Source organism: Rhamphochromis sp. 'chilingali' (genome assembly GCF_963969265.1).
Source record: "Rhamphochromis sp. 'chilingali' genome assembly, chromosome: 11".
NCBI classification, from domain to species: Eukaryota; Metazoa; Chordata; class Actinopteri; order Cichliformes; family Cichlidae; genus Rhamphochromis; species Rhamphochromis sp. 'chilingali'.
In genome coordinates, this window is record NC_137938.1 from 5,909,575 (window position 1) to 5,932,802 (window position 23,228).

Here is a 23,228-nt window from a genome sequence, read left to right on the forward strand (position 1 = left end):
CATAATTCAGTCAAATGTATGAAGAACTTCTCTGAATGTCCAACACATCAGACCTTGAAGCAGATGGGTTACAGCAGCAGAACTGGGTGCCACTCTTCAACCAAAGAAAATTGGAAAAATGTTGCCAGTTCTGATGAATCTTAATTTCTTCTGTGACATTGATGGAAGTGTCTGAATTTGGCATTAACAACATTAAATGATTCTTAATCCTGCCTGTTATCAGCATTACAGTATTTCAGTAGATACTGCCCTTAGTACCAGTGGAGCATAGTTTAAATGCCGATTTTCTGTACTCTTCTGCATAATGCACCATGTCATAAGCTCACATCATCTCATACTGGTGTCATGGACATCATAATAACTGAATTTTACTCAAATGGCCTCCAAATTCACTAAATCACAATCCAATAGAGCACCTTTTTGGGATGTGGAAGATTCACAACACTGTGAAATGCCATCATGTCAATACAGCCCAAAATCTCAGGAAATTCATGAAGAATTAAAGCAAAACTGGAGGCAAAAGTGGGTCCAACTAGCAAGATTTACCTAATGAAGTGGCCAGTAAGGGTATATACTTACTGTAAAGGAAACTGTTGTTTTAAAAGTACTCTTGGCTCATCAGCAGAATACCAGTTATCCCCCCCCCCACCCCACCCCCGCCCAAGCGCCCTGTTCTATTAAATTAGACTTAAATTAAATAATCGAGGAACTGATCTAACAGCCCATTGTTCATTGAGTGGACTAGTTTCAGTTATCATGCAAATGTACTGTTATATGGTTGGGGAAACCTGCAGTCAGCTGCAGAAGTCAGTTGGATGAGTGACAAAAAGTTTCCCTCACTGAAAATTAACAGAATCAGCCATTTTTTTAGGATTTACCTACCTAAATGATTGAGCATGCATCAATACATAGACTTAAAGAAATTGTAGAAGCTAAATTGTTATCAGAAAATATACCCAGTACTCTCAACATTGCATTTCCAGTTCCCTGGAAGCAATAACTACAAATGGAAACTGGAGGAGCTCTCTGCAACAAGAAATCTTTTTCCTACCTTCAGATAAACAGAGATTGCCAATCAAGCGTTCTGTCTGTTGCTGACAAGTCGCTGTTTCATTGATTTTGTTCAGCAGGGTTTATATGAACCCAGTGGTGATAAGGTTAACCCTTGGTGCTTTCAAACATTTTGAACTCACTATGATAAGGAATCCCACTATTCCAGCCAGAAATGTGAAATGAGACCACATTTCCAGAAAGATTGTCTTCTTAGGGTGCCGTTTTAGCTCAGTGCGTTGAGCAGGCGCCCACTTCAGTCCTTGAGCATCAGAGCAAAAGAATTGCAACGAGAGTTTTTTATTTACAGTTTGATAAATCTTTGTAGCCCTATGACAGGCCTTGGTTGCCTACTGCAGCCAAGGCCTGTCATAGGGCTGCTGCAACTTTAAATCTCAATGAAGTTTGAAGTTTAAGTTTACTTTAGTAATTACAAACATGCATTTTTTAACCTCTGGCTCTAAGTTGGCTATTTTAAATTGAAGAAGATGGGGATTTTAATAGTAAGAAAATGCTCTTATTTCATTTCAGTTATCATGCACTCATTAATTTTGTTCATTAGATCGTATTTAGCACATTCACAAGCAAATTCATGTTTTGTCAAACTGACAAAAGTCAGGTGACAATAAGCAGTGCTGGTGTCCAGTCACATCTAACAATATATTTATCATCTTTGTCCTGTGTGTTTTCAACAATGCAAGACTTCCTTGTTGACAACTCTAGCTGACATTAAATTTAATAAAAACATTCAGTAAGCTACATTCTCTTGGATCAGGCATAAGAGGCATGCGTAATAATCAGTGGGACTCAAGCATCAGGAGGATCGGGTCTCATCAGTACGTGTTTAACCCTGTGAGGCCTAAGTCAGTGTCAAAGATAAATGTAATATAAATATAAATAAAATCTAAGATTTGGTTGAAAAATGTTAAAAGTGTTCGCTGATTTGGGAGTGGGAGAATTTTGTTACATTTTCAAATGTCATATACAGTAATCAGTAATCATAATAGAGATTTTTTTTAGTCCTTACAGCGTTGAAAGAATCTTCCCTACTGAAGTCCTTGAGCAAAGCATCAAATAAGTATTTGCAATAAACCAGTCCAGTCTTATCTTTGGAAAATCTAAGTTTAGTTCCATTAACAATAGCATCATCCTATTATTACTTCATTAGACACACTGATCAGCCCCAGTGGCAAGATCCTGATTCCTGGGATCAGAGAGGCTGTAGCTCCCCTCTCTGATGAAGAATGGAAAATGTACCAGGATATCCAGTTTGACATGGACAACTACAAGAATAAGATTGGTGTCAACCAACTCATGTACAGCAATAAGGTAATGTAAGGCATCCTTGGTGTCAGAAGATCATTAAGAGCAGGTGAGTACAATCCAGAATTTAGATTGTCATTACCCTTGCTTCCAATGCTACTGTGAAGAACCTTTTTAACTACTGTTTAAACAAGTCTCTCATATGGCTTTATTTCTTACGTAAAACATTACCAGAACTAGGATGATCCTGAAAAAATAGTTCATCTATTTGCTTCTCTCCATGAAAGTGCTTGGTCATAGGAGATCAACGCTTACAATCTCGTGAGATCTTTACAGGATAAAGCTCCTTAAAATGAGTGTTGTTTTCATTGACAATATATAAGTAAAATTATTAGTGAAAATAAAGAATTATATCCCTCTCCCAAAGGTGGACTTGTTGGCTCACATGTGGCGCTACCCCACAGTCTCCATCCACGGTATTGAGGGGGTCTTTTCAGACCCTGGGACTAAGACTGTCATCCCTGCTAAGGTTACTGCTAAGTTTTCAATTAGGCAAGTTCCTGACATGGACCCTGCTATGGTCAAGAAACAGGTAAAATACATGAAAAGTATGTACGTGCTCTGTTCTGTTGCATTTACTTTTTGTAAACTGCTTCTGCTGTTTTCTTGATGTGCTCTTCTTCAGGTAACAGACTACCTTCACTCTGTGTTTGCCAAAAGAAAGAGTCCCAACAAGCTCAAAGTCACAATGGTGATAGGAGCCAAACCTTGGCTGGCTGACACTCACCATCCACTCTACGAGGCTGGAAAGGTTGCTATTAAGAGAGGTATTGACCGTTCACCTTACTTTAATCACCGGTGATGTTGCTATCAGAATGTCGGGTCTCGGGTTTGATAAACTGCAAATAAAATTTCACCAAAACTGGCTCTTACAAGCCAGACAATTACTGACAGTTTTTACCCAAATAATCTTCATTTTCATATGTTAACATTACTAGGCAATTTTTTTCATTTTTCGGTCATTTGAATAGACTTTAATGAAACGATAAAGAATTGGGACATTGTGTTGATACTGATTTTCCCTGTCCCACAGCAGTTATAAATGACTTTTGTTGGCATAAGGCCACTCTGTTTTGACAGGAGTACATCCTAAACCTAGTGGAATTAGTAGTAATAATAACAACGATTTCTTAGTTATGATTATGATCACATTGGTGTTTTGGATGGCAGTCTTCAGTTTCCCTTACATAACAGTCTCCTCAAGGCAAAGACTCTAGAGTATTAACGAAAACTGATGACATCAAAGAAGTGGGTTGGAACAGTGGGAATGAAGAACTCTTTTTAATAGGATGAAGCTTCCAGAACCAGTCTCAGGGAGGAGCAGTCATCTGCTTTTTCATCATATTTGAAAATGATTCTTGGTGGTTATAGTTATTGTATAAACTAGTGCTGTCAGCGTAAATCTCGTTAAAATGATGTTAACGCCATAACTGCGTTAACACGGCAAATCTCCGTTAATGAGTTAACGCGGATCGCCCCGTGCAAGGGCTGCACGGCGTCAACGTGTTAGCGCAGTTAGCCTGTTAATCTGTTAGCGCTGTGCAGCCCCTCGCACGGGGCGAGCCGCGTTAAGTCGCCGACGGACATATGCCGCATTAATGCAGTTATGACCTTAACGTCATTTTAACGAGACTAACACTGACAGCATTAGTATATACACAAAGTATTGTAGCGTCTGTTGTATGACAGAGAACTAGGCGACAGGAGTTAGAAACTGACATGATATAGGTGTATGTACTAAAAATCTTCGATGAGATCAAATCCCAGTGACCTTGATCTCAAGGCCAAGGTCAGAGGTCATGTTTTCGAAAATCTTGCGAATGCAACAACGTAGGACCTAGGTGACTTAGGATTTAGAAATTGATACCGTGGGCTGAGGGGTAGCACTATAAGGCCACCAGTATTTTACACCAGTAAAATACAAAACCTGGAGCTCTTAGTTTAGTAGAAACACAAGAAATGCATTTTCAGTGGTTTTGACACAGCCTTAAGATATTGGCTAACTTTTAACTTTTGTATCCTTTTATTATTATTATAGCTTCATTCCTTTGTAGTGTGCTTTGTTGCATTTATATCCTGCAGGAGTTTTGAAAGGTTACCAAAGAAACAGTGTATGTTTTCACCTGTCCTTAATTGTTTAGTATTATAGGAATATAAAAAAAATGTGAGACAATGTAAAGAAAACAAGTTAGTCTTTCAATTTTCACAATTAGTCATTCAAACATGCCAGAATAGTTCCCACTTAATGTTCATGTCCACTTTACTAGCAGAAAATATTCTGTCTTTGCTCTACCTTTAGTTTTCAACATGGACCCTGATCTAATCCGTGAGGGTGGAACCATCCCAATTGCCAGGACCTTCCAAGATGTGACGGGAAAAAGTATCATCATGATGCCCATCGGAGGCTTTGATGATGGTCTGCACTCTCAGAATGAGAAAATGAGCAGGTTAGACTGTCTGTACACTCCTGCAGTTTTATTCATTTCACAGGAATGTTTAAAGAAATTAGCTTGTACTGAGTCTTTCTGAGTGTTCAACACAATATTTAAGAGAAAAGCTTGAGGGAGAAAGCTTTGCAGTCTGTTAGAACCATCCACAACTGAAAAATAATTTAACTACCATAGAGACACCATACAGGACCTGGACACAGGAAATTATTTTAACACTGAAACATTAAGCAGACCCAAGTAGACAAATTTTAGGGGCAGATTTGTTGGAATCCAGCATAAGACAACAAGGGTAAATGGGCAAATTCTGGAGAAATCAGAAAAGATGGTTAAAAGCAGACTTCTCCGATTATAAGGTGGATGCTGTGAGACTTAAGCAGCAGATATAAAGACATACTGGTCTGTTTCCAGAGGGCTTTGTAAGTCTTACAAGCTGCTGGCAGCAGAAAAGTGGAACAATGCTTTGGGGACTTATAAGAAGGTGTAATGTAGCCATCTACTGCTGCAAATAATAGTGTATGTGAATTTATTGTATTTATGTTAAGGAAACTTGGAAATTTGCAACCCAAACAAACAGGACCTTTAACTCTGCCAACCATAGTTTTTCTCTCTCTCCTAGGTACAATTATATTGAAGGAACCAAGTTATTCATCGCATACCTCAATGAAGTGTCCCAGATTAAGAGGACTAGTGTGTGATGTTTTATGGTATGATCACATGACCTCTTCAAAAACATTCCAGCTATAGAAAAGTGTGTTTTGATATTTTTACTGTGCCTTTATCTTTATTTCATAAGGTTTTGAAACTTGTGGCGCATTTACTGATCTGCACCTCAAGTCTATCTATTTTTGCATTATCTCATGGTTTTTTGGCTGTTTCCATCTCTTTTGCCAGTGTTTATGTTCACATAAACTTGGGCAGCACTGTGAGTGTGTTTGTATGTGTGTCATGTAGTAAAAGCTGGACAATGCAATATTACGAATACGTCATTTATTTTATGAGAAATACAAAATGTTATTTTATGAATGTTAATAATACGAGAGACATATACAAATACTGTTTCTTTAGCCATTAGTCATTTATTCACTCCTGAAAAATTCACTCTTATAGTATGTCATTCCTTAATCAAATGATTAGTTCATTACCAGGCCTCTGGAGATCTCCAAAACATGTTGAGGAGGTAATTACGCCATTTACAGTCGCTTTGGTGCGTTTCTCACATCACTAGTAACATTTGCACAGCACTTAGTGTATTTCTCAAAACAATTGGTGCAAACTGCAAAACCTAGTGGATAACCTGCAAAAGCAGGTCACTTGCTCAAAATCGATAATCCATTCCTCAAAAGCAAGTATTCATGTCAATGAAACTGCCAGTGTCATCAAAATGAGAAGTCGTGACACCATCTTTATGAACAAGATAGTCAAATGGCTTGTCATGTTTTCATTATGACAGTGTACAGTATTCTCTCAGTGTATTCCAATGCAAAAGAAGGTCAGAACTTGTTGACACTACCTGAAAATGCTCAAGAAAATGCTCCACCCTCTCCATGACTCTGCTGTGATGTTGTCACATGCTGCATCCATGGCTGCTAGCAGGGCCATTTGCACATGTGAATGCCAGTCATAAAACTTCCACCTCCAGGCAGAGAAAAACTCCTCTATCGGATTAAGAAATGGGGAGTAGGGAGGGAGATATTGAACCAGCATTCTGTCATGTGCTGCAAACCACTGTCTGACCAGATGTGAGTAGTGAAAACTGACATTATCCCACACAACAACATACTTGTTGAGTTGGCCTCCACCCCTCTCATTCTCAGGGACTATGTCCCTGTAAAGAGTGTCTAAAAAAGTCAGGAGATGTTGTGTATTGTATGGGCCAAGAAGGGGAATATGGGAGAATGCCATTGTCTGAGATGGCTGCACACATTGTAACATTCCCTCCGCACCGGCTTGGGACATCAGTGGTTGCTCTCTGTCCAATGCGATTTCTTCCACGCCTTCTGCCTTTGGCCAGATTGAAACCCGCATCATCAAAGTATATTAATTACAGCGCTTTGAATTTCTTTCAACTTTATTGCATTGTTTGCAATCACCATTGCACAAATGGCTTCATCTTGCTGCGGGGTAAAAAAGGGCCCTCTTCTACCTCTGCGAGGTTGTCTTTCAATCCGTTGTGGTGCAGATTACAGTAAAATTACAATAATGTACACTAAACATGAGATATTACGAGATGTTGGATTACTGTCCAATACTATACATACCTGTTCTCCCTACGAAATGTTTAAATGATTAAATTCACAGTGGTTCTTCCAACACCCTCCGACCAGCCTCATCCAGGCCGTGATTGACAACATGATCAACAAGTGTTGCCCTAATTTAATTAGGAATCTGCCTGTATTTGGCATCTTTTCCCTCTTCCCCTGTTTTGTCCCCCCCGCATCCTCAACCCTCTTCCACGATGCTGACCTTCCATTTCTGTGTCACAGAATTGTAGAAATGGTACACACTATGGCTGTATCCCAATTCAGGGTCTGCAGCCTTAAAGTACGCATTTCAAGGCCGATTACGTCACAGCAGCGCGCCGAAGGCTGTCCCAATTCAAAGGCTGCTCGAAATGCGGCCCTGAAATGTGTCCTTCATTTCCCTGAATTTTAAGGCTGTGGCGGTGTAGACTTCGTGGCCCAACATATCCCAGAATGCATAGCGCGGCGGCGGGTGTGGATAATTTTGCCGAAAAAAAACGGCGGATGAGGGGCGCCCGAAGAGTAAACTTTAAGTAAGTACTAAATATCATGTCACTTATTTATGTGCAAATGTTTAATGACGAAGAACATTAAAACGTTACTTTTGGCCACATGTCGGCAAAGTTATGTGACATTAGTGACGTTTTTACTAACTTGGTTTTAAAGCCTTTACTTTAAAATATACGCCGTTCAATAGCTGAGCTTAATCTTACAGAGAATGATCAAAGCTCATGTAGAAACAAACAAACAAATGAACAAAAGATTTTCTCCTTCATTTCTGTCAAACAAAGCTGTATGACACGTTTCCAGCTGTTAGTATCATGGTTGCTGGGCAACCTGGGCAGCGCAACGGAGGCTAGACCGTCCCATTTCACAAGCCTCGCACTTCCGGCCTTAGCGGTCTTTGAGTATGCGGCCCTTGAGGATCGTTAAGGCTGCGTACTTTAAGGCTGTAGACCCTGAATTGGGATACAGCCTATGTCCTGCTCGGTTCATATATGCTTGCCAGTTGAGGGTTCATGGGATTGATCCATGATTGATCCATGAGTGGCTTGTCATTGGTTACAACTAATACTTTCCACACCTCCTCATCAGTGAAAGCTGAAGTTCACCTGAGAGAAATTGTTCTATTTAGGAGACATTTCCAGGAAAAATAATAACAAAAGGTATAAAATTTTCTGGGCAGAATTTGATAACTAAGTCAACAATTTTGTATGTAATGACTCCAGCAATGAAATGAAGTCTATTAGTTTTATTGGGAACGACTATTCAGCATCCGAAAGTAGAGTTCATTTTGACTGACATGACATAAGAAAATGATAATGTTATAAAACGGCAGAGAATTGTATGAAAGCAACTAATACATGTACAAGAGCATTTGCAATTTGTTCAGAGGAAGGAGAAATTGCAACTATGATGTGTACAAATGAATAAATGTTGTGGAGGTTGCACTAATGGTTTTGAGAATTTTCTTGTTCAGAGGAAGGAGAAATTGCAACTATGATGTGTACAAATGAATAAATGTTGTGGAGGTTGCACTAATGGTTTTGAGAATTTTCTGATCTGAGAAAAGCACCAAAGGAACTGAGAAAAACTGTAAATAAACTGTGTTGGATCAAGGACACATCTAAAACCTGCAGGACACCGGCCCTTGAGGCCTGGAGTTCCCCCGCACCTGGTCTAGATTGAGAGTGGCTGCAAAGACACATGCTCTGCTCCAAGCAGTCGATGTGCAGACTGACAGTCCAGGCATTGTCTGAAGTTCCCCATGAGTCCCGTTGAGATAAATGCAAATTCTTCATGCATCTGACAGTTGGCGTTGTTCACTAAGATCGCGGCAGATTTGCTTAATGACTAAGACTATATCTTAAATGTAACATTTAAAATGTGTTTGTTCTTCTCCTAGCACAAGAAACAGTTATGCTATTTTTTTCTTTATAGTTTTAGAATTTAAAAAAATTAATGTCAGTAGTTCACTGTAAAATAGACTCAATAATATCCAGTCAAATAGATTGGCTTTATTAATTAGACACATGGATTTGTGTCTTAAATCTCTAGTGCATATACAGCATATCTGGCCCACCAGAGCATTAAACCACAGGTGACACAAATAACACCAGCTATCAGGATTGAGGTGCCTTTCCAGGCACCTCAATCCCCACATCTTGTGTCAGGTGATCTGAATGGGTCATATGATAGGGTGAGGTAAGGTCTCACAATTTCTTCACACAAAGCCTCTGCTGATAATGACCCACACCCTTTTTCACACCTTGGTGCATGTGGTGAGGCACATGGTGAATAGTGGGTCAATGACCCTCTTAAGGGACAACTCCTACTAGGGATTAAATACCTGGGACTCACCAACACTGGGTTTCTGATCCAATCCAATCAAATCCAACTTTTATAAAGTGCTATAAAATACCCAGCACAGGACCAAAGGGCTGTACAGTAAATAAGTTAAGAACAATAGAATAAAACAAAACAGCAAAAAATAAAACACATAATATATAAAATTAAAACAGCCCTTTATTAAAAAACAAGATAAAACAGCATGGAATCAACTTAAACAGTTGAAATAATAATAAACTAAAACCAACATCTCACAAGGCGCCAAGGCCAAGGTGAAGAGATGCGTTTTCAGAAGCGATTTAAAAACAGGCAGAGAAGAGCCTTTCTAATCTCTACAGGCAGATCATTCCACAGTTTTGGAGCTGCTACAGCAAAAGCATGATCTCCTCTAAGTTTACACTCAGTCCTGGGTACATTCAGGAACAGCTGATCAGCTGATCAGAGAGCAGGTGGGCATATAAGGCTGTAGCAGTTCAGAGAGATAAGATGGGGCTAGGCCATGGAGGGCTTTAAAATCAAAGGTTTTAGAACTGAAGAAGCAGACAGAGAGGTGAAATGTTTTCAAGAAACTTAAAGAAGGCCACTCGCTTTCTTTCTTTCCCTTATACCAGGGGTGGGCAACTCCAGGCCTCGAGGGCCGGTGTCCCTGCAGGCTTTAGATGTGTCCTTGACCCAACACAGCTGATTTAAATGGCTAAATTAGGTCCTCAACATGTCCTGAAGTTCTCCAGAGGCCTGGTAACAAACTAATCATGTGATTCAGGTGTGTTGACCCAAGGTGAGATCTAAAACCTGCAGGGCCTGGAATTGCCCACCCTTGCCTTATACTGTCCAGTGGTTCCCAATCCCAGTGAACAGTAACACACACACACACACAAAAAAAAAAAAAAAAACTGTTGTGGTTGGTTGTAGCCACACTGTGCATTATGGTCAACCACGTCCACTTGTCTGTCCAAACATTAGTGTTCCAGAAATCTTGTTAATTGCAGATGTAACAGATGTAACTTTGCAAATCTAAGCTGTATTGCGATCTTCATTTTTAGCGAGAACAAGCATCCTGGAAACCATTCCTAACAAGTCAGTTTAGTTTTTTCTAATTGCACTGTCATGAGCTTTAACATTTAATGTGTTAACTGAGGTCTATAGACGACCAAATGAGTTTTTATTGTGCCTTGATATGAAAACTCTTAAAACTGACTTTCTTTATGCCATGACTGTACTGTAGCAATACAAATTAAATGAAAAGACAATACAAGACTGCTATGAAAGTAAATGCTGAGGAGCATGCATGTCTCTATTCTAAGAAATGTTAAATGTGAAATTGAAGTATAATTGAAATTATAGTAAATGAAAAAAGAAGAAAATGAAAGAAACTCCCAATGACTTTAGATCAATTAACAAATGAATTTGTTCAAAATCATTCTTTTATTCTTTACACTCTTATGCAATACTACTTACACCAGGACATTCAGAATAAACTGACAGTCTTGCATGAAGCAACCCTACAAGCATTTTAGAGAAGAAAAAAGAGATATATACAAAAAGTCTCTAGCCACCCCTCATTTCCTGATATTTTTCTTTCAATTTGCTAGACTTCCATTTTTGGTTTTTATTTTTAATTTTTTTCTTTCTTTCTTTGTTTTCCAGGCTTTCTGAAAGTCTCTCAAAGCTTTTCTTCAGACATTGCACTGGATCATTTTCTGAATTTTTGGATTTCTGAATTTTTTGAATGTTTTTAAGACACTTGTCTAAAAAGGTACAAGTGAAAAACCATTGTTGTGTCTACACACAACAGACAACTTAGCAATGAACCTATTTTACGCAGACATATTGTTATTAGAACCTCCCACCCTGTTTCTTTATTTAAAACTATGAAAAATGCCAAATAAAATACAATTTGACAGACAGAAAATAATATTTCCAGAGGTGGTGAAAGCTTGACATGAGATGCGGTGTGTCCTGTAAAAATCTGAGGAAACTGGACAAGCAGAGCACAAAAACATAAGTGGCAGGGCTGAAACAGTTAAACTGATTCTGAAAGTCATGCCCTTAAATAACTGGAACAAATCCAACAAAGACCTAATACAGAACCTGAGAGATGCACCTGACACCTGGTGATCCATCTACTGTTCACCAGTGTTGGGACTAACGCGTTATTAAGTAACGCGTTACAGTAACTACGTTAGTATTGTGGTAACGAGCACGGTAACTAGTTATTATGCCAAAACCATGAACGCGTTACTCGTTACTGGGATTTAGATAGGCTCGTTATTCGTTACTTCGTGTGGTGGCTATCGCGGAGCTTCCACAGATTCAGTAACATTAGCAAGTGGTGGAGGCCAGCAGGTGGATGAAGGAAAAGGGAGGCAAGAGGAGAGACCCGCACAGCAATGGCGCCTGTGTTTGGCTTTGCCGCTGCTGCTACAGCTCGTTGGAGGCGACAGTGTAGTTTTTCACTGCCGTCACTTGTCGTTTGCAAACGGAGAAGGTACCGAAGGCTAGCTGCTTTGCTGTGGGGTGACTCTCGGTGTCTGCGACCAGTTCCTCTCCTGTCGTTTGCTGGGGATGTTACGCTGCCGCCTGGGACCCGAGCCCCATGGCTCGAAAGCAGTTTGCTCACTCTGTGTCCGTCACCCATTTCCCGTTTTGTTGGTGACAGCTACGTCTGCTCATCGATCAAGGTTTTTTCCAACTCTGGAGTCGCTGCCCTGCCCGGCAGGTCCACAGGTTTGCACAGGTGTTTAATTCAAGTACCGCTGCAGTCAGCTGTAGATTCCGCAGATAAACCGTCATCATGCTTAACGTTCGCTCTATAACGAACAAATCATTTATTTTAAATGATCTTTTTATCAAAGAGTCTCTAGGTTTTATGTGTCTGACTGAGACGTGGCAGCAAAATAAGGATTATGTCCACTTGAATGAAATCTGCCCGTCTGGCTGTTCTGTCATTGGAACTCCGCGTCTTTTAGGACGTGGTGGAGGACTTGCTGTTGTTTACCAGGACAGACTCATATGCAAACTGGTGACTTCGGACTTCTTCTCTTCATTTGAGTCACAGATGATGAAGGTCGGTTCTCTGAAAACCTTTTATTGTATTTTAATCTATCGACCTCCTGGACCTGCTGGGGTCTTTCTAACTGAATTTAACGACCTTCTGACATCGATCATTAAACTGGAGAAGGTTGTAATATTGGGAGACTTAAACCTTCATATTGATGACGCTTCCTGTAACACTGCTGCTGAGCTCATCACTATCACTGAGTCTTTTAACTTTAAGCAGCATGTTTCTGGCCCCACACATACGAAGGGCCACACTCTTGATCTTGTTTTCTCCCTGGGTTTAAATATATATGATGTATGTGTGGAAGATGTCCATGTGAGTGACCATAGTTGTATATTCTTTAATTTGTCATTTTACGTGGATCCTTCACCTCCTAAATTGATGATCCAAAGGCGGATTATAAACCAGGATGCTGCTAGAAGGTTTTCTGCCATGTTTGTCCCTCGCATGGCTCAAAATGATATGGATTCACTTATTTTGTCTTTTAACAATCAATGTAAATCTATTTTAGATACGGTGGCACCTCTGAAACTAAATGTTGTCCATTCTTCAAATTTCTGTCCTTGGATAAATGAAAGTATTCGAAATTTTAGGAGATATTGTCGCAAATTAGAACGTTTATGGAAGGCTTCCAAGCTTGAGGTCCATAGGGTACATCTCAAGGAATCAATTTTCTCACTTAACAACATGATAAAAAATGCCAGAATGGAATATTTTGCTAATTTAATAGCTTCAAAAAAGAAAAATCCCAGAGTATTGTTTGATACAATTAAAAACATTGTCTCTCCTGATATTCCTCATGTACCAGTCTATACTAAATCTGACTGTAATGACTTTTTAAACTATTTTGTTAATAAGGTCGCTGCTGTCAGGTCTAATATTTCTCCATCATCCTCTCAGTATCACATTGACACGTTGCTTACCTCTGATACCTGGTCCTCTTTTACTCCTGTTACCTTACAGGACATCAGTGCTCTGCTTGGTCGAATGAAACTGACTTCAAGCCACCTTGATGTACTTCCTCCATCATTTTTCATTAGTGTGTTTGATTCTATTGGCCCCTGTATTCTGGAAATAATTAATACTTCTCTTTATACTGGCTCAGTTCCCAGCTATTTTAAACAAGCTATTGTTGAACCAATATTAAAGAAACCAAATTTGGATCCATCTCTTCCAAGCAGTTACAGGCCAATATCAAAACTTCCATTGGTGTCAAAGATTTTGGAAAAAACAGCTGCAGAACAACTTAACAACTTTTTGGAAAAGAACAATGTTCTGGACATTTTCCAGTCTGGTTTCCGCAAATTGCACTCCACTGAAACCGCTTTGCTTAAAGTGTCTAGTGACATTCTGATGGCAGCAGACTCTGGAGAGTACACTGTTCTGGTTATGTTGGATCTCAGCTCTGCTTTTGATACTGTTGATCACAGCATCATGATAAATAGGCTGAAGGACTTGTTTGGGATTACTGGCGTTGTTTTAAAATGGTTTATGTCATATCTATCTGAGAGATCCTTTACTGTCTGTATAAATCATGTGCTGTCGGAAACATCAGTTCTGTCTTCTGGGGTACCTCAAGGATCTGTTTTAGGTCCTATTCTCTTTTTGCTGTATATCCTCCCTCTAGGCCACATTATCAGATGTTACAATAACATTTCTTTCTCAATAACTTTCTTCATATCTATGCTGATGACATTCAGTTGTACTGTTCTTTCAAAGCTTCTGAGTTGTATAAATTGTCTTGTTTAAATAATTGTCTGTCAGAAATCAAACAATGGTTAAATGACAATTTCCTTCAGTTAAATGCAGATAAAACAGAAACTTTGATTATTGCACCTGATCACATGCTCTCAGAAATTAGGCAGCATATCAGTTTTTTAGAACCTTCATTTCAGTCGAGTCTCAGAAACTTAGGTGTTATATTTGACAGTTCGATGTCTCTTGAGAAACACTCTAAACAACTTGTCCGGAACTGTTTTTATCATCTAAGAAACATTTCTAAACTCAGGCTACTGGTGTCAAAGGCAGAACTTGAGATAATTATTCATGCTTTTATCTCTTCTCGTTTGGATTATTGTAACGGTCTTTTTACGTGTCTTAACAAATCAGCTCTGGATCGCCTTCAGTCTGTACAGAATGCAGCGGCAAGACTTTTAACTGGTACAAACAAGAGGTCACACATTACTCCAGTTTTGGCTTCTCTTCATTGGTTGCCTGTAAATTTTAGGGTTCATTTTAAAATTTTAGTTGTAACTTTTAGAGCTCTGCATGGTGAAGCTCCCCAGTATATCTCTGACCTGTTGAAACCTCATGCTTCATCCCAAGCACTTAGGTCTTCAGGTCAGAGGCTACTGGTGGTCCCATGTACTAGATTTAAAACACGTGGGGATCGGGCTTTTCAGGCACTGGCACCTAGGCTGTGGAACTCTCTGCCGTTGTCTTTACGCTGTCTAGACTCTATACTGACTCCTTTAAAAAGCAGCTGAAGACATTTTTATACAAACGGGCTTTTAACTAATTTAATTAATTTTAACTTGTATGTCTGATCTTACTGTAAAGCACTTTGTGATTTTTATCTGTGAAATGTGCTATATAAATAAATTTTACTTACTTTTTTTACTTAAGTCTATCTGGGTCAGATATGAACCAAGTTTAGGTGGAGTTTATTTTCGTTGTGCTGACTTTTTCGTACTGCGTGCTAGCTAGCATGACTGAGTTTCTATACAGCTGGGTGGTGCTATGTTACTGATGTTGAACTTTATTTTGTTCATAAGGTTAATTATTAGAGTTGCCAACCGCCCGTAAAAAACGGAATCGTCCCGTATTCAGAGAAATTATTACGTGTTACGTATTTAGGTGAAAAGGAACAGTTTGTCCCGGACTTCAGCTACAATGAAAAAGACACAAAGCTGGAGTTATTCTGTCTTTGCGCTGCACAGCTGCCTCTTCTTCTCTCATCCTCTCACCCTCCCTCTCCTGTTTCTACTTCAATCATGAAACTGATCAATGATCAGCTGATCGGCTTTTCCCTCTTGTTTATTTATCGTCCACTTTGCGCTAGAAAGAGGAAACCAGCGGATGTCGCGCTAAACAACAGCAGCACTTTTAAGCTTGATCAGCTGTTGTTAGAATTTATTTAATATTAGTTTCTAGTATCAGCTGATGTTTGCTGGAGCCACAGCTGTAAAGCTGCTGGTCATGATATCGGTTTGGTTATCTGGTGAGAGGGAAACATGAAGATGAAACCAGGAGATGTCCTTACTGAATCATCAGAGCTGTGATGGAGAAACAGGTTTACCTTTTAGTTAACATGAATGAGTTGAAGGGAAGTTATGGACTGTTTCTGAGAGACAAATAACACCAGGATCCTTTTCTATGTAGCTGACAGCTGGTAACTGTGCAGGGGCGGGTCTAGCAAAGTGTTGCCAGGGGTCCATGTAGGGCATTAAAAGGGAAAGGGGGGCACAAGGAAATACTTTCTTATTCTCATTTAAAATGTCTCACTTTTAAAAAAATAATTATCTGAGTCTTACAACAAACAATTGATAGATTGATACATATATACCATCAGAACAGTGTACATCACTGTCACAACAGTGTTTATTTTCATTCAAAGGCTTTATGATTTTTCCTATAATAGTGGGCCGGTCTCTAGTCAAAATGCCCGGGACGATTTTTTTGTCCCAGTCCAGCCCTGTATGCAGCTCATCTTCAGTCTGGTGTTGCCTACATCTTCCTATTCAGAAGGCAGAATTTCCAAGTTCTGAGTACAATCGAAAGCACCACGACTGCAGTTTTTGTGTTGGATGTAAAAAGCAGGCTAGGATAGAATCAGGCGTGGGATTTCTCTCGTGGAAATGTGCACATTATTTTTTCCTTTCTATTGGTAGGTGGCACAGTGCACTTGTGGCAAGTAAGGAAGCTAGAAGACTGGCAATCTTGATGGGTATCCATTTATGGAAGCAACACATTAACAAGAGAATTCTGAGTAAAATCAAAGTTACTTTCCCTAGTAACTAGTTACTCTGAAAGTAACGAGTAACTTGAAGTAACTGAGTTACTTTTAATAGAAGTAACTAGTAATGTAACTAAGTTACTAATTTAAAGTAACTTACCCAACACTGCTGTTCACTGAAGTGTGGGATCATGTTGAAAGAATGAGTGCAGAACAAAAGACAGCCAGCATCCAGAGAAGAGCTTGTAATGTCATTCAATGAGCCTAAAGTTATCAAAGTATTCCTGAAGAATACTTCAACAAATGACAAGAAAGCTTGTCTAAGAGAGTTCATGCTGTGTTGAAGAATAAATGTGCTCAAAGCAAGGGTTGACTTTCAAGCTTGTTAGAATTGCAATGAAATGTAGGGTGGCCCAAGACTTTTGCAAAGTCCAAAAGTTGTAAAGTAGATTACGATCCATAGTTTAAATAGTTTTGTGTGTAACATGGCAAGAAAATATACACATATATATATATATATGTGTGTGTATTATTATTTTTTTTTCAGTTTCAAAAGGGCACAACAGTGTAGATGATAGTGATAATAGCAAACTGTTCCAAAGCTGGTAGGTAACACGATACTATTGGTAATAAGTCACAAGTTAATAGTTATTTACTGTTTAACAATGAAATGACATTCCTTAAAAACTTGTTAGTAACTCGTACATTTACACTTTGTGTTTTGCTGTATTCTAATGTACAGCATTGTGCAGAGACATGTGGTGGATGTGTCCTAGCAGGAAGTAGTAGGGAGGAACCCTGGTGTTGTGAAAAAGCCGTGCGTGACACTTCAGCGGCCTGATTCACAACACCAGCTGACCCTCCCCACCCATCAGTGCTGTAGTAGCTAATGGAAGCTAATCTTCAGTGACAGGACCAAGTCAAACTGTCAACCAGTATTTTTGAAGCTTTTTTGTTCATCACACTGTGGAGCCATTAAAACCATTTATTTGCATGAGAAGCTGGTTGACTGAGAATACTCACCTTTCCTCTCCACTCTTGCTATACAACTAACTGCAGCAGCAGCAGATGGTGATTAACTAACAAACACTGAAAGGAGAGCGGAGAGCACTTTGCACACAGTAAACAGTCTCCACCGGGGGGCACCTAACATCTTTCCTTCTTGCCCCCACACTTTGAGGACGATGATCTGATGCTGGCAGCTTGCACACACCACGACTTAACCTGGAGATAATGAGGCAGAAACAGGAACATTAATTTCATGCTGGAGGATTAGCTTTCAATGCAAATGTAGTGTTTGAGAATTAAAGTTGAATAAGCAGGTTGTGACCCAAGGACAGCCTTAAACATCACACAGGACTCAGCTACATAAACACATCTTTAGCCAAAAGTGTGTGACTGCAAAGTGAAATGCTAAGCAGGGTCCTTGGATGTAACAGTGCTCTATTTATTGCCTATTTTTAAAGTGCTTTGGAATTGAGGTTAGGGCCATGATGGAGCTGAGAATAACTTTGGTTTCACAGCGGCAAGCCTTAATCCACCTTGAAGCGGCCCGCTGTGTACCAAAGCTCAGAGTAATGTCACTGTAAAGTAGGTTTACAGGAAAATGATCTGCATGCAGGGCTTCAGTATAACAGGGCATGTTTGGAAAATCAGTTTCCTGGTATGTCTGTATGTTGGAATTGTTAACAGAATTGTGTACAGGCTTTGTGCAATTGTGCAATGGCCAGGTCCTAAAGAGTCATGACGTTTAAGAGCCAGGAGCAAAATAGAGTTAGAAAGAATTTGTCAGTCTATGAAATATGAAGATTGCCATCCAATTTGTGTCCTGATACTTTGGTATCAAAATCCAAAACATAAAAATATTACTGTTAATCAAAGTTCAGCCATTCGGGCATCAAAGGGAAAAACCTGAACTCCTGACCACTAAAATGTGGGTGTTTGGTGAGTCTGTCATGCTGTGCCAGGCTCTTTTGTTCCTCTTTTATAACTGTGTGCTTGATTCTTCTTATTTATGGCAGCAGCTAGTCAGATCTGGGATGTGTCATGTGCAGTATTTATATTTCTGTTATTAATGGGATGCCTTTAGTCAGCTCTCCCACAGAGCTCTGTTAAAAATCCAAATGCTTGCCATCTTAAACGGCACTTTGGCAGTTACCCAAAATATTTCGCCCAAGTAGGCACTTCACCCCAATCTAACCCTTCTGGGACAGACAGGGACCCAGAGGCTTCATACTGTGGAAGGAAGTATCTGTCCTCATGATGGTGTTCACTCAATTAAACTGTGTGTCTTGTTTTATCTGTCAACTTGAGAGAATTTCTTGTTTAAAAAGTGCTCTGATTGTCTTGTTGCTACATTAACTGAAGTGTATCAGTTTATTGTGCTAACATAAACGTGAATTCTTAAAATCATTGTTTCCCCCTATACTGTCATTTAAACCTCTGGCTGTCCTAACAGACAGGTTGCCTTTATTCCTGGAGCGGACTAACATTTATAACAAGATGTGAGCTAAATGAAATCTTTACGGCACCTAAGACCTGATCAAAACCTCCACATTTCCTGGTACTATAAACTTTTACAAAATACTGTACCAAAGTTTTAAATTCACGCTCAAAGCGTCATTGTAAAAAATGTTTTGGTTATTACTTTAATTACGTGTTGGACATGCATTAAATAAACAAATATCAATTTTACAAATACTATGTGTTTCATTGTTTAGAAAATTTGTTTCTCTGTTTAGGAATAAATATCAAGTTTACTTTGTTATGATAATTATAGCTGTTCAGAAATGTCTGTTTTTGTATTCTAATTGTTATATATTTAAAAGGCAATAATTTGTTACTGTAATGCATGTAAAAAAAAAAGTCATAATAAAATAATGTGGCAAAATAATAACAAAGTATAGAACATGCTGTTGTATTATAATGTATTATATTAGCCTAGGTCACCATCAGTGTGTGGTAACTGTAGACCTGGGCACTGCATCTATATTGTATATTTATCCATATTGTAATTCTAATAGAACAATGTGATTTATTGAGGATGGTCAAATCTGATCTTTTCCTGGGCCACCCATGTTGGCATAAATCATATTTTGGTCTGGGGGTGGGGGCACCTAACTCCACCAGTTTGGGCCCTGCTGACTGGGGCTGACTACACTGGGCTGTTTGACGTAACAGATTTTCCTGGCAACCTGACTGTGTCGCCCCCTTTAGGCCAAACTCTGCACCCTCACAGCGGGCGACCTCACAGGATGAATTTGCACCCTGCTGTTCTGAGGTGCTGTGCTGGACAGCAGTCGAGAGGGACAGTTTACAATACCATGGGAGGTGTGCAGGAGGTGTTGTGAAACTGGGTTGTAAGTGTAGCCTCTGACCACTCCATTAATCACAGGTTTGTCCTTTTGCCTGACTAATCCAGGACGGGTCAGGCCTGCACTAATTCTTCCACAAGCGGCCATGTCACACTGAACATAATATCCCAGCATTTTTTCTAATCCCTTTTTATCAGGTCTGCTGGCCTTTCTGGTCAATCTAATTGTGACAAAGCACACATAAGGGCTTTTGTGCCAAAAGAAAGTTCTTTTAAGGTTTCAATTAAACGCCTCGGCCAGCCCAGCGGAAGCCTCTTGGCTCAACGCCAGTGTCCTTCAGACAAAGAATGTCACTGCGCATAATGGATAGAAACACTTGAGTGAGGAAGGAGGAAAAGAAGTGGAAAATGTGGGGGGATTTTTTTGTCTTTTCAGAGGGAAGGAACACAAAGATTTAAGTAACAATCAAAACTAGCCTGAGGGATTAGGAGCCGGAGAACGCTGTGTGTGTGTGCGTGTGGAAATAGAGGGGGAAGCTCAGTCACAGTTCAGTCACAAAACGCTATTGGAGGAAAAGCAGTTTAGATCTAGCATTTCAGTTTGAAGATTTTGGGCAATGACTTTTTTAAAAGCTTCCATTGATTTCTGTTTTGTTTTATGTTCCAGCAAGTCTGAAAACCTTTCATATTTTACCACAGCTCACAGGATCTTTCCTTTTCCTTTAAAACATCCAAGTGCATGACTCCAGAACTCTTTCGTTCTCTGACTGTCCAGAATGATTTTAAGCTTTACCACCCAACTCTCTCAGCAGCCTTTACATCACCAGTTCATTTGGACCGAGTCACACATACGACTGCACAGAGCTTGTGAAAAAGTGGATCGCAGTGCACTTTGTCAGAAAAGGCTCATATGTATTTGTCCGTACACATCAGTGTGTGTACAGTTGCAGAGACTTCAGTGCCAATGCTGTTAGTGTGTGTACAGAGGCAGAAAGTGAGGGTGGTGGAGGTTTCCCTGTAGTGAATGATCCAGTGTTAAACCAATACTTCGTTGTAATATTAGGAACTTCTAATATTTTGACATCTGCTAAGAATTGAAACAACAGATGCATTAAGAGAGCAGCAAACAGAGCTGCCACTCAGCCTCTTTTCTGGTTCCTCTCAAAGGTCACTTGCTCTAATGCAGTGGTTCCCAAACTTTTTTTGCAAGGCCCCCCTTTGTTTTACAAGAACACACACGCACTCACGCACAAACACATCCTCCAACCACACACACCATGTTTTGCTCCATTGCGGTTTATTTCACACCTCAAACATTTAGTAAACAATTAAGCAAATACAAGTAATCTGCAATAACTTACAGGTAGTAAGAAAATAAACTACTAACTCTTTTACGCTACGTCCACACCTACACGGGTATTTCTGAAAACGCAGCTGTTTCGTCCACACGTAAACGGCGTTTCGAATCACTGAAAACTGAGATTTTTTAAAACTCCTTTTATGTGTGGACGAGGAATACAGGGTTCATCACTCAACGTCAAAGGTATGTGTCTGTTTGCACGTCACGCTGCGCGCCACGTTATTCTTTACATGAGATGAATTGCAGAATGGCAGATAGAGACAAAATACTGTTACTGTTAATCTGATTATCTTCAGGTTTTACACGCTTACATATACACGCAGTTACTGTCCCTCCGTTTAGAAAGGCGTCACGATGTGATTATTTTACGTGTAGTTGTTTTTTTCCTGTGTAAATAATATTCAACATTGCTATCAATACATTTTTCAAAAAATGCCTCTCTGTGCAAAATGGGTTTAAAAACATAAACAGCTGTGGGATCCTGTTTGTCCGTGATTTAGACAGGGGCAACAAATCATGGCAGGATCAGCCTGATATTATTTGTATCCCACTGTAACTTTGCTGTATAAAGAGCTAACATCTCCAAAATGTCAGGAGTAGTTAGTCATTATAAGAAGTGTTTGTGAACTAAAAATCAAGAATGTGGGATACTGTTTGTCCGTGATTTGGAGAGCCCAGCGCATGCTCCCGACGAAGGAAAGACCAATTATGCAGGGGAGACCTACCTTGGCACTTGTGCAGGTGAAAACATATTTAGCTATGCTTCATCTCCTGCTCTGCGTTTGTCTGGGCGCAAGCTTGCTTTTTTGGGTTTTTTTTCCCCTTCTCATATGTTTATCATTGCTTTATTTAATTCTTGAATATTAAATGTTCAGACCTTCTTAATCATTTTGACTTTCATGTCTTATTACGTTTTGCTGGGGGCTTGATGGTTAGAATGGGAACATTTCTTTAACAGTTTTCTTTACATATCTAATATGCAAAGTAAAGATATCTAAACAGCTTTAGTTTTATATATCTAATATTTTTTCTTCACATTATTTATTAAGCTTTTCTATCATGGCTTTTGTGGCAGCACACTATGCCTCCACCTGGTGTAAAATTTGCTAATCACTGGAGTCTTAAAAAAATGTCTGTTTATGACAACAATGCCAAGGTAATTTACTGGTTAAGACAGGTTAAGACCTTAAATATCTGAGCTATAACTCTAGTGATGAAACAATTAGAACCCCTGGAAATGGTGGGAAGGAAAAACTCCCCTTAAACAGGAAGAAACCGCCACCAGAACAAGGCTCACGACGGGTTGCCTTCTGCCACGATCTGTTGGGGGTGATGGGAGGAAGGACAGGACAAAGACACGTTATGTAAAAGAGCCAGAGACTACTGATAACTAATGATTAACTGCACGTGTATAGACACGTAGTGAATGAAGAAGAAACACTCAGTGCATCATGGGAAGCCCCAGCAGCCTAGGCCTATTGCAACGTACACCGTAAAAAAAAAAAAATCCTAAAAAAACGTAATATTCCGGCAGCTGATGCGCCAAAATAATACCAGAAAATAACAGAAAATAACTTTCCCATGAAAATACGGTTATTTTCAGTAATGACAAAACAGTTTGTTGCCCTAACTTTACATGGGATTTAGGGCAACAAACTGTATGGGATTTTGCCTTTTTCAAGTGCTTTTAAACATTAAATTAGGAACAATTTAATGTGATTAAACAATGAAATTACTAATAAACAAGGACAATGAATGCGGCAATATGAATAATAATACTTAAATGTACAGAAATATACAGTTAACAGTTGGTTTAAATAATAATGGATTGCATTCATATAGCGCTTTATGAGACCCTCAAAGCGCTTTACAATTCCACTTTATAATTCCCCTCTGGCCATCACCAGTAGGTGGTAGGTGAAGTGTCTTGCCCAAGGACACAACGACCGAGAGTGTCCGAGCCGGGGCTTGAACCGGCGAACTCCCAACTCTTGAACCACGCTCGCCCTAAATAGCAATAATTATTATTATTATTTGATGTAAAAAACGTTTATACAAATCATTTTATATATTTTTCCATAGCATTGAATTTAACAGTTCAATCTTTCAAATAACGGACAAATATTT

General features: G+C 39.4%; 1 protein-coding gene across 5 annotated transcripts in view; it reads left to right on the forward strand.

Annotated features, from left to right (window-relative positions):
• cndp1 (carnosine dipeptidase 1) overlaps nucleotides 1-23,228 on the forward strand; it is a 44,277-nt gene that overhangs the window by 13,453 nt on the left and 7,596 nt on the right. For 2 of the 5 annotated variants that reach the window (XM_080895432.1, XM_080895435.1), the window contains 5 exons: nucleotides 2,219-2,379; nucleotides 2,741-2,905; nucleotides 2,999-3,140; nucleotides 4,673-4,820; nucleotides 5,440-13,471. In XM_080895432.1, the coding sequence (XP_080751558.1) occupies nucleotides 2,219-2,379; nucleotides 2,741-2,905; nucleotides 2,999-3,140; nucleotides 4,673-4,820; nucleotides 5,440-5,518 (695 nt within the window). In that variant the 3' untranslated portion in view covers nucleotides 5,519-13,471. Of the gene's footprint in view, nucleotides 1-2,218; nucleotides 2,380-2,740; nucleotides 2,906-2,998; nucleotides 3,141-4,672; nucleotides 4,821-5,439; nucleotides 13,472-23,228 lie in introns of those variants that run through there. The other 3 variants (XM_080895433.1, XM_080895434.1, XR_013973259.1) reach the window with 3 other exon arrangements.